The following is a 17,391-nucleotide window of genomic DNA, read 5'->3' on the forward strand; positions in this document are numbered from 1 at the left end:
TTTTCCTGATATATTAAAATGTTTTTCTGCTAATATTTTAACTTTATCCTCAACCGATTACTAGTGTTTTTTTGTTTTTTTTTTGTTTTTGGTATTGTTTAACTTTCGTGTCATTATATTTTTAGAATGTGTCACGGGCCAATGAAAAATAAACATCTGCGGGCCGCAAATGACCCTCAACCGCACTTTGGAAACCCCTGCTGTATACCATATGTTTGCAAAGGTTTCTTCATGTGTGAAACTAAATGAAAATAGTATTTTATAATTAGGAGAGGCACATGAAAAATACATTTTTTGGTGTATTGTGGTTTTTAACCACTAACTCTTGAAATAAACAGCTGGGATCTACTGTCCAATTTTGGAAAAAAAAAATCCATATCCAGATATCATTGTGGTCGTACTGAAGTGGACATTAGCATCTTTGTAGAAGAATATCTGATCACAAGATTCCTAATTCTGTGCATTCAAGATGATTAGATTCATTCAGAGCCGTTATTTATTTATTTTCTCCCTTCAATGTCTGCTGATTATGTGCCGTGTCACTCTGACCATGTCAGTGTGACTGCCTTGCAGCCGAGTGCATGTTTGCTTTGCATCAGCGGCTTCCAAACTGGATGCGACCTGTCCAGCAGGGTCAATGAAACCAGGTTCCCTCATCAAAAAAAACACCCGTCTATATAAAGCACTGATGTGAAACATGTGCTTGCACCCGCATTGACCATGAGGGGGCTCGTCCTCTGCTGCCTTGTCGCCCTGGCCAGTGAGTCCTCCTCATAAATAATATTTATATACTGCATGTTCACACATTCTAACAGGTTGTTTATATTCTTTGTAGCATGTCAGAGTGTCCGTTATGGTGAGTATTTCACACCTTTATATCATGAAAGGATCCTTCAACCAGTAACTCCTTCCAGACTTCAGCCTGAACCCCAAGAAAACCTACGAGTACAGATATGAGGGACTGGTCAGTTTTGGTCTGGGGATGCCCAACATGGCGGAGTCCAGGGCCAAGATAACGTGCAAGGTCAAGATTATCGGCGTGACTGCACAGACTTTCCTTCTTCAGGTAAGGCTGGGAAAATATGGGCTCCTTTTTTCATCTACGAGTCTACGAGACAAAATGCACAAAAAACCAAAGGAAACACATTTGTGATAATATGAACCCATTGCTAATGGAGAATGTGTACTGAAACTCTAGATCATAAATGGTATTAACCGGACTAGGCAAAAAAACCCATCAGGTGCTAAGTGAATGCACAGTCCATCTCCTGCAACCAGTGCATGAAAGTGATATTGTGCAAATGTCATATAAGTCAGGGATCTCAAACACGCAGCCCGCGGGCCAAATTTAAAGGAAAATAACTAAAATTAAAGGAAATAACTTGATTTCTACCGTTTAGGTCGCTAGCTCTCTAGTTTGCGAGTTAGCATGTGTCTCAAGACCGTGCAGTTGCGCAATATGTTGTAAATAAAAAGAGTATAAATGTGACTATAGTCGTGTTTTGTCATGTCTACAGGGCTCTAATAATGATTTGTTCATTTTAATCAGAAAAAAATAATTTGTCTACCCACCAACTATATGTGGTTTCTTAAGTTTTTATTATTTGCTGTTTTATTATTATTATTATATGTATTTATTTATTACTGATTGATTGATTTTCTTTATTATTAATTTGTTTATTTATTTTTCATCTTATTTTGTGTAGAAAAATAAAAATTAAGATATTTGAGAACTGTCGAATGTTTTATCAGAGCTTTTCTTGTAGAAATTTAGAACCAAGTTTTTTAATTTTTTTTTTTTTTTGAAAACCTGATGCTGCCTAGTCTCACCCAGACCCAAGCTCCAGTGGCCCCCAAGTAAATTGAGTTTGAGACCCCTGCTATAAATAATGTTGCATCTTGACAGATGCTCCTTTTAAATTTCCACCATGTGTTGATTTCCAAAGCTAGCAGCAGCGCTCACTTCCAACAACACAAGCAGATTTTATTTTTGACTTTTTCTGTATACAGTTTTTGCTGCAATTATGACAATTTGCTGCGACTCTTAATTCATACTGGTGAATTTATTACCAAATTAATAAATGATTAGAAAAGCCATCTAAAAATCTAAACTAAAACTAAAATCTCGTACCATGCTGTTAACTACTCCCTTCAGAGAGCAGCACAAACTGGGTCTAACAAGGACAGAAAAACGCTGCACAACTGTGCAAGAAGACAAATATCTGAGAGTGTGTAGTTTAAGACAAAGACGCCTCACAGGTCGTCACCTGGCAGCTGCACTAAATAGTATTATTTAAATATATTGAGTGGTTAGCGCACAGACCTCACAGCTAGGAGACCAGGGTTCAATCCCACCCTCGGCCATCTGTGTGTGGAGTTTGCATGTTCTCCCCGTGCATGCGTGGGTTTTCTCCGGGTACTCCGGTTTCCTCCCACATTCCAAAAACATGCTAGGTTAATTAGCCACTCCAAATTGTCCATAGGTATGAATGTGAGTGTGAATGGTTGTTTGTCTATATGTGCCCTGTGATTGGCTGGACAACAGTCCAGGGTGTACCCCGACTCTGGGAGACTGCTGGGATAGGCTCCAGCACACCCGCGACCCTCGTGAGGAAAAGCGATAGAAAATGAATGAATGAATGAAATATATTATATAATAAATATATTACATTAATTTTTTAATTATTATAAGTTTTTGAATGACTATTCTGTTCACCTTGCATGTCACAAAATACCATAAATATGAATCTTTTATAAATGCTTTTGGACACGTTTTTAAAAGTTTAAGTTCAATTCGGGTGCCGGCTTGGGTGATAGACAGACCTGAAGGGTGCTGGTTCGATCTGTGACAATGTCAAAGTATCCTTGGCCAAGATACCGAACCCCCAGTTGCTCCTGATGTTGCATCATCTGTAGGTTTGAGTACCTTAAAGGTAGAAAAGTTCATTACAGGTGAAAGTCGGTTTACCATTTGGCATCGGTATTAGATCATAGGTAACTGGTACCCAATAAAAATGACCAGTCCAGTTTGGAGAACCCTGATCTAATCTACGGTCCGCATGACCAACTTGTGGTTTTTCGGAGAGACAAACCACGATGATGTCAGTCAGCCTTAAGTTGAGTGTCGTCTTAAGATGATCTTCTTCTGTTGAAAGATTTCCGATTTGGCCTTCGAGGAGTTTAACGGCTTCCCAGGGAAAACCAGCTTCACCGCTGCACCCAAACTCACGCAGCGCATCTCAGCCCAGCTCGTCAAACCCTTCATGTTCGACTTTGCCGGCGGGCATGTGGGCAACATCCACGCCTCAGCTGAGGTATCCGACACCGTTGTCAACATCATTAGAGGCGTCCTCAGCTTCTTCCATGTCACCGTCAAGACCACCCAGAGAGTGTACGAGCTGGAGGAGGTGAGCATGAACCGAGTCGCAGTCCACGTTTTTTTTTGTTAGTCACGTCCAATTTTGCTAAAATGGGATTTTCCTTCCAGGTTGGAATTCATGGCATGTGTCAGAGCAACTACGCCATCGAAGAGAACCAGGAAACGAGGGACATGACCGTCACTCAGGTTGTGGATGTCACTAACTGCAGGGAGAAGGCAGCAAAGTACAGCGGCATGGCGACGGCTGTGCTCGACGACATTGCTAAACAGGTTTGCATGAAGTTGACAGGAAAAGAAAGCATGTTAGGTCACTTTTAGGAAGCAGGTCAATCAATCATAATGATTAGATATCATGGAACCTCTAAAATAAAGTGTAATAGTGGTCAAGTTAGAGAAATGTTCTAAACAGTCAAATGGATTCTGGAGATTTCAGGGGTCCAAAAAAAGTCATACATTTCTGATGACCAGAAAATGGTGAAAAAACACAAATAACTGATACAGCCATAAAAAATATGAATTTTTACAAGCCATACTTCTCCACCTACAAATTCTCCTGGCTGTGCTTGATTCTGAATCAGAGCTTTTCTTCCTGTCACTCACACACCAGTGACCTGGAAAGCATGCATCTGCATGTATCATACTATAAGCCATCTTGGCTGCACGGCGGTCGAGTGGTTATCGTTGGTTAGCGTGGTTAGTGGTTAGCGCACAGACCTCACAACTAGGAGACCCGAGTTCAATTCCACCCTCGGCAATCTCTGTGTGGAGTTTGCATGCGTGGGTTTTCTCCGGGTACTCCGGTTTCCTCCCACATTCCAAAAACATGCTAGGTTAATTAGCCACTCCAAATTGTCCATAGGTATGAATGTGAGTGTGAATGGTTGTTTGTCTATATGTGCCCTGTGATTGGCTGATTAGGCTCCAGCACCCCCGCGACCCTTTTGAGGACAAGCGGTAGAAAATGAATGAATGAATGAATGAATTAGTCAATCACACCCAAAGTCCCCTGGGATAGGTTCCAGCTCACAATTTGTGTCGTCCTCTCCAGAAAGGGAGCTCCATCGTTTCAACCATGAGATACGTATACACGATCAAAGCAACAAGCGAGGGAGGTCAGATTTCCCGGGCTCGCGGCTTGGAGCAACAACTCTTCAGTCCTTTCAATGTGAAGGGTGGAAGCTTCAAGATGAAAGCCGCGTAAGACATGAATGCATCTTCCTTCCCCGCTGAGACTTTTGTACGAATTATTTCTGATTTCTGATTATTTAACTCTTCATCACGCAGTAAGGAAATCATACTGCTGGATGTGACCGACACACCTTCAGCTGTGACCGTTAGTCCCATGGAAAACCGAGGCAACATTGTCTACAAGTTTATGGATGCAACAGCTCATCTTCCCATCGTCATGCAGAACTTGGATGATCCGGTGTCAAAGGTGAGGATTATCATTTAACGTCATTTTGTCCGTAGTAAAATTAGGTTAACCATACTTGATTTGGTTGCACGGCGGTCGAGTGGTTAGCAAACCTCACAGGAAGGAGACCCGAGTTCAATCCCACCCTCGGCCATCTCTGTGCGGAGTTTGCATGTTCTCCCCGTGCATGTGTGGGTTTCCTCCCACATTAACCTAGCAAAACATTAACCTAGCATGTTTAACCCACATTCCAAAAACATGCTAGGTTAATTAGCGACTCCAAATTGTCCATAGGTATGAATGCGAGTGTGAATGATTGTTTGTCTATATGTGCCCTGTGATTGGCTGGCCACCAGTCCAGGGTGTACCCCGCCTCTCGCCCGAAGACAGCTGGGATAGGCTCCAGCACCCCCGCGACCCTCGTGAGGATAAGCGGTAGAAAAGGAATGAATGAATGGTAGAGGTGTGTGTTTGAGGGTTTGAGCCCAAGTGTGTACTAAGTACTTTGACTTTGACTTTGACTTTGTCCTATTATAGCTACCATATTTGGTAATATGAGTGTTATTTCATGTATAAAAGGATGTAATATAATTTAAAAAAAATTAGAAGGTCACAAACAAGTTTTCTATGCTCTAACTGTAAAATTATTTGATTTCTGAATAAAAATCCTACTTAAATTCACTCATCATGGTTGGGTCTGAAAGGAATTATCTGTGATACAGATAATTGCTGTATACCTAGCTAAATCAAACTGTAGAATAGAGATACGACTATATGACCGAAGACAGCTGGGATAGGCTCCAGCACCCCTGCGACCCATGTGAGGATATGAATGAATGAAAATGAAAATACCATCCATAGCCATCCCTCGCCAAATAAATGACCAATAATAAAAACAATTTTCTTTCTTGGAAAAAAAAAAAGACAGTATGCATCCTCAGAAAAGAGGATGTTTGGTCACCCCATAGTTAATACACTGAATCCGAAACTGTCAAAAAATGTACGGTTTCCATTATAATACTTGTTTTCGCAGGCTGTTGAGTTGGTGAAACGACTGGCTGTAGCCAATGCCTACCAAATCGACAGCTCGACATCCGAGGACACGATAAAGCTCTATCAACTCCTTCGCATGGTGCCTTGCGAAGGACTAGAAGTTATGTGGAGGCAGTTTGCCGCAAACGACGAGCACAGGTGGGGTACCGGGAAGTCATATGTTGAGAAAGAAACATCCAAATGACACGGCGGTGATTGGTCGCCTCGCCAATTGCCGGTGCCCTCGAGTGCCTGCGGTTAATGCGCCTTACAAGTCAGATCCACTTCAACAGATTGAGTAATTATAGATAATCCTCTTTCATATTAAAATGTCTTCAGTCTGACACTGATTAAAGATGCCTTATCACGCTGGGTGTGATTGCAGAAAGGTTAATGCAAAAAGCAGCTTTCCATTCAAAATAAGGACGCTATTGACATCTTATATTTCATACCAAGTATTACTAGTGACTCCTGACTTTAATCTCTCCAAGACCATCTAATTTCATTACTTTTAAGGATAATCTTTGACATGAAGGATTAGGAATGCTTAATCAGGTTCCTCCGCCTTCATTAGACGATGGTTTCTGGACACCGTTGTGGAAGTCAGCGACGCCAGAATCCTGAAGTTCCTAGAGACCAGGTTCCACGCCGGAGACTTATCTGCATCCGAAGCCGTGCAGACGCTCTTGCTGGCATTCCATCACCTCAAGGCTATTCCGGAACTGGTTGAGATGGCTAAAGTGAGGATGGAGAAAAAGAAAGAATTCATCCTTGGATTCGATGAAGATCTGCTTTTCTTCTCAGATGTTCCTGAGCGTGCCGTTCAGCAAGTCCAACGTCTATGTGTGGCACACGGTGGTGCTTTCTTATGGCTCGTTGGTGTACAAGTACTGTGCAAACTACACACCTTGTCCACTGGATGCTGTTCAGGTATGAAAAATACCCTTTAGAGCAGGGGTGGGCAAACTACGGCCCGGGGGCCACATGCGGCCCACCAAGTGTATTCTGAGTATTTCAACTTTTAACATACAACAACATGACTTGCAAGTCCGATGTCTTATTTAGTAAAAAAAAAAAAACAAAAAAAAACAACCCAACAAAACTGTAAAATCAAATGACATAGTTTGATGTGGTCTGATGATTAAAGGGACATGAGAACATACAGCTGATAGTATAACAGTTTTACAGATGAAATTAGACAAATAATTCAAGGAAAATTATAAGCATAAAATAATGTGTGTGTGTGTGTGTGTGTGTGTGTGTGTTAAACATACACTACCGCTCAAAAGTTTGGGATCACTTTTTTTTGCCAGTCTTGTGCATCGTTTTTCTGTCCTTGTTAGACCCAGTTTGTGCTGCTCTCTGAAGGGAGTAGTTAACAGCATGGTAAGATATTTTAGTTTTAGTTACGATTTTTAGATGGCTTTTCTAATCATCTATTAGCCTTATAAAATGATGAACTTGGATTAGCAGCCATACCAGGAGATTGATGCAGAGGACTGACAGTTGTTGATAGTAGGCCTCTATGCAAAAATGTACATCCTTCTTTGAAAATCATCTCATTCATCTTCATTGTTTGGGACATTGATACAAATGTGTTTTTCTTTGGAAAACAAAGACATTTGCAAGTGATCCCAAACGTTTGATCGGTAGTGTATGTTCTGCCCCCCGGACAATTTTGTTGTCCAAAATATTTGCCCACCCCTGCTTTAGAGGGTTTCACTTTGGACTACAATAACAATAACAAATCTGGAATTTTAAATATTTAGTTTATTGATTTATAAGCTTAACATAAATTAATTTTAAATACATTTATATATTTTTTAGTAATTAATAGAAATAATAAATGTAAATAGAAATGAATCTTAATTCACACACGCAAGCGGTGTCTTCTTCCAGACAGGAGACACATTTAGAGGAAAAACTGTCACGCCCTGTGTGGGTTCGCACGTGACAGGTTGAGTTTGAGTTACCTTCTTGGGCTTATTTTGGTATTTAACTTCCTGTTTTGCCCTGTCTTCGTTCGTTGTCATAGTCACCCACACCTGTCCCTAATTGCAGTGTCCATTTAGTTCAGGTGTGTGCTTCTCCCTGTGTGGGGATCATTGCCGTTTGTCCATCTGCTACCTGAGTTGCTTTTTCTTCTTCTGCTGTTGCACAGAAAAAATATTATTTACCTGCATTTGGTCCTGCTCTCTGCATCCTGGGGTCGAACCATAAAGCAATGAAGCCGAACCGTGACAAAAACACTTATGATTACTCAGCATAACCATGAAAAGTATATTATATTATAATGAGATGGGGAACAACTTGGAAAGGAAAGGAAAAACGAATAAAATGACTTCATTCGACCCAGTAAAAGTTGTACTTGTACATGTACAGAGCCTTCTCCATCGTTGCCCCCACCCTCTGGAACTCTTTGCCCCGACCTTCCCACCTTCAAAAAACAACTAAAAACCCACCTGTTTAAATCATGTTTTTAATTTCTGACTTTTTATACCTGACTGCTGCGCCCCGCCCCGCTTTTAGCTTTGTTTTTAGCTCTGAATGAATGTATGAATATTGTATTTTAATGCATCGTTTACTATGTTTTTACTCAACTCTATTTTTTTATTCCTTATTTCTTCACTGTAAAGCGTCTTTGAGTACTCTGAAATGCGCTAAAAAATAAAATGTATTATTATTATGTATTATGTACATGTCATATGTAAATGTATTGTTATGATGACACTCAAAGATTCCATGCCCTTCCCCAGCCGCTGCTTGACTTGGCCACAGAGAGTTTCAGGAATAAAAACGAGGATGACATGGTTCTGGCTCTCAGGGCTCTGGGCAATGCGGGCCATCCAGGCAGCATTAAAACCATCATGCGCTTCCTGCCGGGAGTGGCTGCAAACCCGGTCGATCTCCCGCCACGTGTGCTGAATGCTGCGGTGCAATCCATGAGGCTGATTGCGCCACGAGACCCCCACACTGTAAGAACATAAGAACATAACCGCGGCATCACAGGGTCATGCATACCCTGGTACACATACCAAAGAAGAATTGGGTATTTGACTATGCCAGTGGGTGCTGAAAGCTTTAAGCTGGACCCCCCCCAACCATGCCAACTTTCTCATGATAATATTCTACTTTTCAGATCCAAGACATCAGCATGAGTCTTTTCCTGCAAAAGGAGCTTCCTACCGAGATGCGCATGTTGGCCTTTATAATCCTCTTTGACACAAAGCCGCCAATGGCGCTGGTGTCCACTGTGACTGCGCATCTACAGGAGGAAAAGGACCTTCATGTTGTTAGTTTTGCGTATTCCTATCTGAGAAGCATGGCCAGATCCAGAACTCCCGACAATACTTTCCTGTAGGTGGGGTGATTAAAACGTAGCAATATGGCTTAGTGAAGCTGTTCAATGTTGTTTGCTTTTGTTGTGTTTTTCATGCAAAGGTCTACTGCCTGCAGCATTGCTGTGAAAATCCTGGCCCCGAAATATGGTCGCCTGAGCTATCACTTCAGCAGGGCAGTTCGCTTCGACTGGTTTAATGGTATTTTTGCATTTGGCAATATCGCTAATGTTTCCTTTCATCTTCAGGTAATTTTTTCTTTTTTTTTTGTAGACGATTTCCTCATCGGAACAGCAGCAGAAGGCTTCATGCTCAAAAATGCAAGAGAAATCTTCCCCACTGAAGTCACCATGAAAGGGAAACTTTATTTCATTGGTAGAATTCTGCAGCTTCTGGAGGTAGGTAGCTCTGGAATATTCATTCAAGACAGAAATCTTCCGTCATGAGAATTATGGTATCAGGCCGATACCAGGGCATCTGTACAAACTACAGTTCAATCTAAATTTTAAAACATAGATATGAAAAAGTTACCAGTTATCTGCATCATATCTGTATTCAGAAGCAGAAAGTTATCAGTACACTGTAAAAAAAAAATTAGCTTTTAGTTCCATCATCTTATTTTTGTGCATCAGGTCAACTAAATTTTGCCAAAAAGTTGAGACAACTAGAAATGTTAAGTTTTGATCCCCCCGACTAATGAAATAGTTTGTCAACTTTGAAAAGTGGGTGTGGCCAACTTGTACATATTGTTCTTATGCTAATGTTTTAAAAATATGTTTTAAAGACAAAACATTAAAGTTTTAATGTTTTCAAAATACATTTTTCCAGACATTTTTTTACTTTAATCCAAATTTTTGTTTGGTAGCCTTTTGTTTTGTAACAAAAATATTGTTCTCATGCTAATGTTTTAAAAATATGTTTTAAAGACAAAACCTTAAATTTTTAATGTTTCCAAAATAAATTGTTCCAGACATTTTTTTTTTACTTTTATCCAAATTTCTGTTTGGTAGCCTTTTGTTTTGTAACAAAATACTTGATTTAACATGGCATTTCTCGTTGTTATGATTTGTGTCAGATGTCAAGCCCGATGAAATCGAGCAAGTTATCTCACGTAATTTCAACACACAACTAAGTTTCTCCAACTTAAAAGACCAAGTTCACGTGACTTATTGATTTGTTGTGGGAACTTCATTTTTTTTAGGTAAAATAACCAAATATTTTGGTTGTATCAAATCAAGTAATCTCAACTCATTTTCAAATCAGGTTAACAAATTATTTAAATTAATTTCAATTTAATTGTGAGTTGAATTTATTTGAGCTAATTAGTTCGACTAAATCAAAAGTGAGTTGAAATTATTTGAGTTCTATTGTTGATACAACAAAAATATTTGACCTAATAAAGAAAGTTCCCAAAATAAAGCAATACTAAGTCACATGAACTTGATCTTTTAAGTTGGAGGAGCTTAGTTGTGAGTTGAAATTACCTCAAATAATTTGCTAGATTTAATCAAAATTTTAAGGCAGTGAGGTTACAAATTTTGAGTCAACTTGGATTTTTTTTTTTTACAGTGTATCGGTTTCAAGAAAAAGTGCATCTCTAGTAATTTCCCTTGTCTTTTATCAAGTTGGGTTTCCGCGCTGATGGAATCAAGGATATCTTTGGCTCCAGCATCCCAGGATTCAAAGGAGATTTTAGTTTGAGTGACTTTCAGGCTATTTATCATCAGGTTTGTGCAACATCCTTGCCTTTAACTCCGATTCACTATGACTTGCTGATACTTCCACTGTGTTGGTTTTTCAGCTCCAAAACTGGGAGACCCAACTCAAGGGCAACAAAACTCTTCTTCAAGTCTATTCTCGTGCTTCTGGACAAGAGTGGTTCTACGCTGACATCAACAGAGAGTTTGTTCGCAGTGTTATCGATGTGAGTGAAATTTATTACGATTAATGACCATTTCCATTGTATTTTGACACCAGCTTATAATTAGAAATTGGGTGGAGGTTTTTTTTTTTGACATCCGCACTTGTGCAAAAAAAGCATCCCGTAGTTTGCACTTACTGTGGTACTTGCAGGCTATTAGTCCATCCGGAGGCAAAGGTAGCCCGGTGTGGGCGGCCATTGAGAATTTACAGAAGGGAATTTCCTGGCATCGGACAAAGTCCTTCTTGATCTTTGAGGTTCGCTATTTCCAAGCTACCAGTCTTGGTCTACCACTGGAAATCAGCAAATATTACCACGCTCTCAATGGAATCACTGTCAATGGTGGGAACCAATGTTTTGACCACAAGATTCCCTTTTGAGGTCAATTCCAAGCTTTAATTGTTGTTGGTTTTTCTACAGCAAAAGCGGAAATAAATCCACCACCGACCGAGCGCCTTGGACAACTCTTGACATCGGAAATATCACTGGAGACGGATGGTTTTGTTGGGTAATCAACATGTTCCGTAAATACTATTTTGAAGTTCATTACTGTTTCTCAATTCAACATTTTTTTTTTCAGTTGCACAAAGGATTTCTGGGTGTTCTATGGGATCAACACAGAACTATTCCAAAGCGGTGCCGAGATGAAGAGCAAAATACCAACTGCTATTCCATGGAAGTTGTCTGGCAAGGTTAATGTCCGAGAAAAGAAATTTGTACTGGACGTCCCTTTGAGCAAAAAGGAAGTTCAACTCATCTCAGTCAGGTAAGATGCCAAAAACATACAACACCCGGCTCGACTTGGTTGTAACCATGCCGTGTGAGTTTTGTACAACTCAAGTTGTGCTGTGTGAGTGAAAGCCTTCCATCAGACGCTAATACACTAAAAATTCACTGACCTAATAGGCTGAATCTAGAAGGTCAAGCTGAATACAAGTGGAAGTCTATTTACCATTTACCCATTTCACTACAGTTGTGCACAACCAGTATGTTCTCCGCAGAGACTTTGAAGAACAAAAGGACACAACATCATCTAGTTGTTCCAAAGTGGCCTCAACAAGCTAATTAGCTAAATAAATTGGCATAAATAAGTTGGCATTAGTAGTAACTCACTGATTGTTTGCTGCATATCAGGCCAACGCATGAAAACAAGGTGTGTGAACATGTTGTTCAGAGTCTTTGGCTCTCTTTGTGTGCCCCAGCTGTTGCTTTGTGATTTTTGCTTACAAATGATTTGGCCCAATCAGGCCTGTTTAGTATTTCCAATTTGTTCGCTAGTTGAGTTTAAATAACATCTTCTTGGCTCCTGCGTTGGTGTGTTCAGTGATGTCAGGTTATTACACCGCACACCTTATGTTGAGCCATTTAGCTTTCTTATGGCTGTGAAAGGGACTGAATTAGAAAAAGGAAGAATTGGTATGAAATGAAGAGCAGTTTTTAGCCGAGTGGTGCCAAATCATCTGGCTCGCTATCAAGCGTCGTAATTCCCATCATCGCTGTTGCCTCAATCAGTGCTACGTTCATAATGACTGCTTTATGCATCATTGGGCTCTCGCTATGAAAGCATGGGGTCCGCCGAATATAACAAGAAATGAACATTTTCAACGAATTATTGACAGAGCGGGGGATTGGGAAGACAGCAGTTAAAAAAAAAAAAAGATAACATGAACATTTGTCCTGCTATTTTTCCACAAACAGCTCCAATGTTTACGCAGTCTCTCGGAACAACGAAGAGCCAGCGTTGTCTAAAATAACCCCCATGATGCCCAGCGCTATCGACTCGAATGACGAAGTTGTCCGAATGGATCCAGCAGTTGTCCAGCCTGAAACAGGAGCGGTATAAGACATTCCAGTGGGAGAAATCATTGAAATGAGTCCCGGGAAAGGCTAATATTGTTGTACCAAAACAGATGCCGAAGCCAAACACCTGGCATCCAAAGGTCAAAATGTGCACTGAGAGCAACATTTACGGGGCAGGTCTCTGCGTCGAATCCGAGCTGAGGAGAGAATATTACCACGAGGAGTACCCCTTGTACTATTTCCTCGGATACACCAATATGGCACTCAAAGCAGTCCCAGGTGAGAAGCACAACTACACAAAATGATACAAATTGCAAAGCCAGCACTGAAGGGAGAGGTCAGCCCACCCAGCCAAAGTCTAGCAAGGTACAAACGGTCTCTAAAGTGAAACCGAGTTCCGCTTCCTCATAAACCTGCTCTGGAGACAGTCCCAATGATCCAGAAACTAAGAAGATAGAATGAAAAAGGGGTGTCTATTTTTCAAGTTAAAGGTCTTGTGAGTGTATTATCTCAAGAAACATACAAGATACATACACTACCGCTCAAAAGTTTGGGATCATTTGGAAATGTTTTGGGCCAGCCTGAGATATGGCTTTTTCTTGGCAGTCCTGCTATGAAGTCCAGCATCCTGAAGTCGCCGCTTCACTGTTGATACTGACACTGATGTTTGATGGCTACTATTTAGTGCAGCTGCATCGTTTTCCTGTCCTTGTTAGACCCAGTTTGTGCTGCTCTCTGAAGGGAGTAGTTAACAGCATGGTAAGAGATTTTAGTTTTAGTTAGGATTTTTAGATGGCTTTTCTAATCATCTTTTAGCCTTATAAAATGATGAACTTGGATTAGCAGCCATACCAGGAGATTGATGCAGAGGACTGACAGTTGTTGATAGTAGGCCTCTATGCAAAAATGTACATCCTTCTTTGAAAATCATCTCATTCATTTTCATTGTTTGGGAAATGGATACAAATGTTGGTGAAATGCATGAAAATGTGTTTTTCTTTGGAAAACAAAGAAATTTACAAGTGATCCCAAACTTTTGCGCGATAGTGTACATACATGCTGTAATACTCATCCAGAACAGAGTGGAACATGTTCCATTCCTAACCCCCAACACAGCAGCCCTGACTACTAACTGTGGTGCACTTCCCATAGTTCAGACCAACAAAGCCGTCGACAAGATCCGCATTGAGGTGAATGCTGGACGGAGCCATCACCCGACCAGCACCCAAGAACTCCTTGAAACTCTGAGGAAGCTAACCAAGGTCTGGAAGGACCCCAGCAATGTTACATATTTGCCCTCACGTGATCCATTAAAATCTTTTGATACTCGGCTGTGTTTACAGGAAGCCGCTATGAAAGTTCAAATGTCCTCTGAGTCAGCATCAAGCGAAATCGACTCCAGTCGTCATGACACTGTAATGGAAATCGAGCTCAACTAAGAAATTACCATACAATAATATAATGCCATGCTTAGACATTTACATAATCAGCTGAACTCCTTGTTATGATCGGCACAGAGCCAACTTTCTCATTTCCTATGGTTCCACAGATGTTGAACTCAACACCTGAAGTTGTGTTCAGCATCCGAGCCCTCGCCATGGCGGGGAACCAGAAGCCTGAAGGTTATGACACAGCTGTTTACTACACGCCCGAGTCCAAACTTCAGAGTACCCAACTGATTGTGTCCCAGGTTGGAGATAGCACCAACTGGAAAATGTGTATGGACACTGCGTTGGATAATCGTGCGGAAGCAAAGGTAATGGTAATGGTTTTATTCCATTTGAACATGCATCAGATTACAATTGAATGCATCACACAATCAGTTCACAGTTCCACATGTCCAAAAGGAGTAGGAAGAAGCAAAGCTTATTAAATCCTACCCCTCCAGCTGGTACTTTTACAATCAGTAACTGTTACATTTGTTCACTTCCTGCTTTCCTGATAAGTTTTTAATTTTTTTTTTATCACAAGGTTCGAGGTGATACTAGAAGGTAGATTGCAAATCTTCATTCCGGAACATGCATTGTACTCCATTAAAAATGGTACTACAATTTCTGTATTCGATATAAGTAAGAATGGCGATTTTTCTAAATTCTCATGCCTGAAATATACTGTCAGAGTGTGGTGTTTATGCATTCATTTTCCATTTTCATTTTGCTGAAAGGGCTTTTTTATACAAAGAAATGCCTTTAATGAGACAGTTCCAACATGATATTTACATCATTAATCATTCATGTTGGAATTAAAAACTAACCCCTAAGCTGATTTAAAATTAAAGTAAGATCTCCTATTTCCAGCATAGAATTTGTCGATGTGTGTGAATGTTTTGTTGGTGCAAGAGTTTGCAGGTGTTGCTTGATATTACCAATGCAGAAATGTTTGCTAAATACTGTTTTTCCCAAGAAAAAAAGCCAGGAAAAACAGTCTTATATTTGGGATTTGGAAATGTATATTAGTCATCATTATAGTTTTCAGGACTAATCTTTGGAGGTTCAAATGTATTGGGTATTGGGAATATCGTGGTGTCCCATCAAATGTCATGTGTCGAACTTGGCTGTTGTCCTATGTTCGGTCCAGGCGCATATTAGATGGGGAGCTGAATGTCAGTCCTTTGAAATGTCACTGAGAGCTGATACGGCACGCCTGCCTGGTTCCAAGCCAACGCTCAAGGCCAAAGTACACTGGACCAGAATTCCAGACGACATGGTAGAGTTGGCCAGATGGTGAGTGTCAGCTGACAATATAGTAGGAGACTTCATTTGGTTTACAATTAAATGACCAAAACTGCTGTGTACTTTTGGCAGTGTCGAGACGTACATCCCAGGCATGGCTTTCCTTCTTGGCTTCAAGCAGCAGCATGAAAGAAATCCGAAGCAGGAAGTTTCCGCTTCACTTGTTGCATCCTCGGAAGACAGCATCAACGTGCGGATCCAATTCCCAGAGGTGGGCATGGACAAGCTCATATTTTTGCATCCTTACATTGTCATCCAGGAGGCGCACCTCTAGGCAAAAGATTATTTGTTCATACTGTATGTCAGTGTTTTTCAACCTTTTTTTGAGCCACGGCACGTCTTTACACCAATGACACGCGACAATGACATAATATTTGCAGAAAATGATTAATACATGTTAATTTAAAAAAAGTGATATGGAATAATTCCTCACGGCACACATGACGATTTCCCACGGCACACTTGTGTGCCACGGCACAGTTGGTGAAAATCACTGCTGTATGTTCTTCCATCTGAAATTGTATATTTCATAGATATTATTATAACAATTATTTACAATTACACTAATGTAGTACAAATTACGGAAGACACGGACACACAGAAGGTCTTGTGATATACTGTATCGACGAACGACTATCGATACTCGCAGTATTACCATATCATCATTTTATTGTTATTGTCAGCCAAGTACGATATAATATCGTGGGTTTGAGAATTCCAGTCCAAATATTTACTCAGATCATATTTCTGTCTTTTGATTAGTACACAGTCTACCGCCAGGCCATCCCAGTTCCCTTGCCACCTGCCAGTCTGCAGGATTTCAAATACAACACAACAATGGAGAACCTTGGATACATGTAATACCAAGTGAGCCAAAAGTCAATCTCATCTAGTGTGTGAGTTTGTGTGTGTGTGTGTTTCATGAACAACGCTTTGAGCGCTGTGAGACATTTCCTCACTTCCATGAAACTTTTCTTTTTTATTATTTCCTTGCAGAGAAAAAGCAGAGGAATGTTCCACCAAAAGACGCAACCAAATTCTCACCCCCGTGATGAAAGGGAGTCTCATTAAAGATGTATCAATAATCCCTTAAATGTCAGCGGTTTGGAAATAACTTATAAAAAGGTCCTGATTTATTGATTTAAGAGCATGTTAATATTTGAACATCCAACCATCTCTGGAGTAAATTCATGCCTGCTTCCCTGTGCTCATAATAATTGAATGACCAAAGAAAAATTACAATTCCAAACATATTCCCTTTCCTTTGTCAAGCCAAATACTCCACATTCACTTTTCCCTCATCCACAAATAATGATCCAAAAATGATACCAATATCAATACCAAGCTGAAAAGAAAGTCTGAGGCTTTGTGTTGTCCAAACACAATATCTGACACCAAACCGAACCATCAACTGACACGTTGGATGGTTCCTACCAAGAAGATGACCTGCTGTGTTTGATGAAGTGACCCAGCAGGACTGTTGTCAGATGGCACCAATGATTCCAGTAGCATAAGTCAATATTCCATTCCATATAAAGCTGTCTCAAATATGCAGAGATTATGAAAATCCTACATCTTTTCCACGTTTGAGCAATTGTTGATGGTTTATTCACTTGTCGCAACTACACAACACGCTCGACATTAGGTGCTACAGTTAGCTACATGTCAAAAATAATTCAAACATTAGCATGTTAGCTGAAAAAAAACATAAGTCAATATTCCATTTCATATAAAGCTGTCCCAAATATGCAGAGCTTATGTAAATCCTACATCTT

At 40.4% G+C, this 17,391-nt stretch overlaps 1 protein-coding gene across 1 annotated transcript; it reads left to right on the top strand.

Annotated features, from left to right (window-relative positions):
- The first annotated feature begins 720 nt into the window (after positions 1-720).
- vtg3 (vitellogenin 3, phosvitinless) lies at positions 721-16,745 on the top strand. The gene is made up of 28 exons (XM_058074093.1): positions 721-760; positions 836-856; positions 915-1,066; positions 3,156-3,407; positions 3,488-3,649; positions 4,428-4,576; positions 4,664-4,814; positions 5,827-5,984; positions 6,400-6,565; positions 6,630-6,755; positions 8,582-8,800; positions 8,965-9,182; positions 9,267-9,364; positions 9,437-9,561; positions 10,789-10,890; positions 10,965-11,087; positions 11,237-11,426; positions 11,505-11,592; positions 11,665-11,850; positions 12,783-12,921; positions 13,004-13,163; positions 14,037-14,146; positions 14,228-14,299; positions 14,434-14,640; positions 15,462-15,607; positions 15,689-15,827; positions 16,379-16,483; positions 16,613-16,745. Exons 1-27 carry the CDS (start codon positions 721-723, stop codon positions 16,475-16,477), a joined length of 3,798 nt encoding a protein of 1,265 aa, XP_057930076.1. The 3' UTR covers positions 16,478-16,483; positions 16,613-16,745.
- Positions 16,746-17,391: the final 646 nt, after the last annotated feature.

This window comes from Doryrhamphus excisus, chromosome 5, assembly GCF_030265055.1.
Source record: "Doryrhamphus excisus isolate RoL2022-K1 chromosome 5, RoL_Dexc_1.0, whole genome shotgun sequence".
Lineage (NCBI taxonomy): Eukaryota > Metazoa > Chordata > Actinopteri > Syngnathiformes > Syngnathidae > Doryrhamphus > Doryrhamphus excisus.

Excerpts from the sequence above, each read along its gene's own strand:
- vtg3 (XM_058074093.1), top strand. The coding sequence starts at position 721 with ATGAGGGGGCTCGTCCTCTGCTGCCTTGTCGCCCTGGCCA. Across the intron at positions 857-914 it reads ATGTCAGAGTGTCCGTTATG|ACTTCAGCCTGAACCCCAAG; the intron begins GTGAGTATTTCA and ends AACTCCTTCCAG. Across the intron at positions 6,756-8,581 it reads GTCCACTGGATGCTGTTCAG|CCGCTGCTTGACTTGGCCAC; the intron begins GTATGAAAAATA and ends GCCCTTCCCCAG.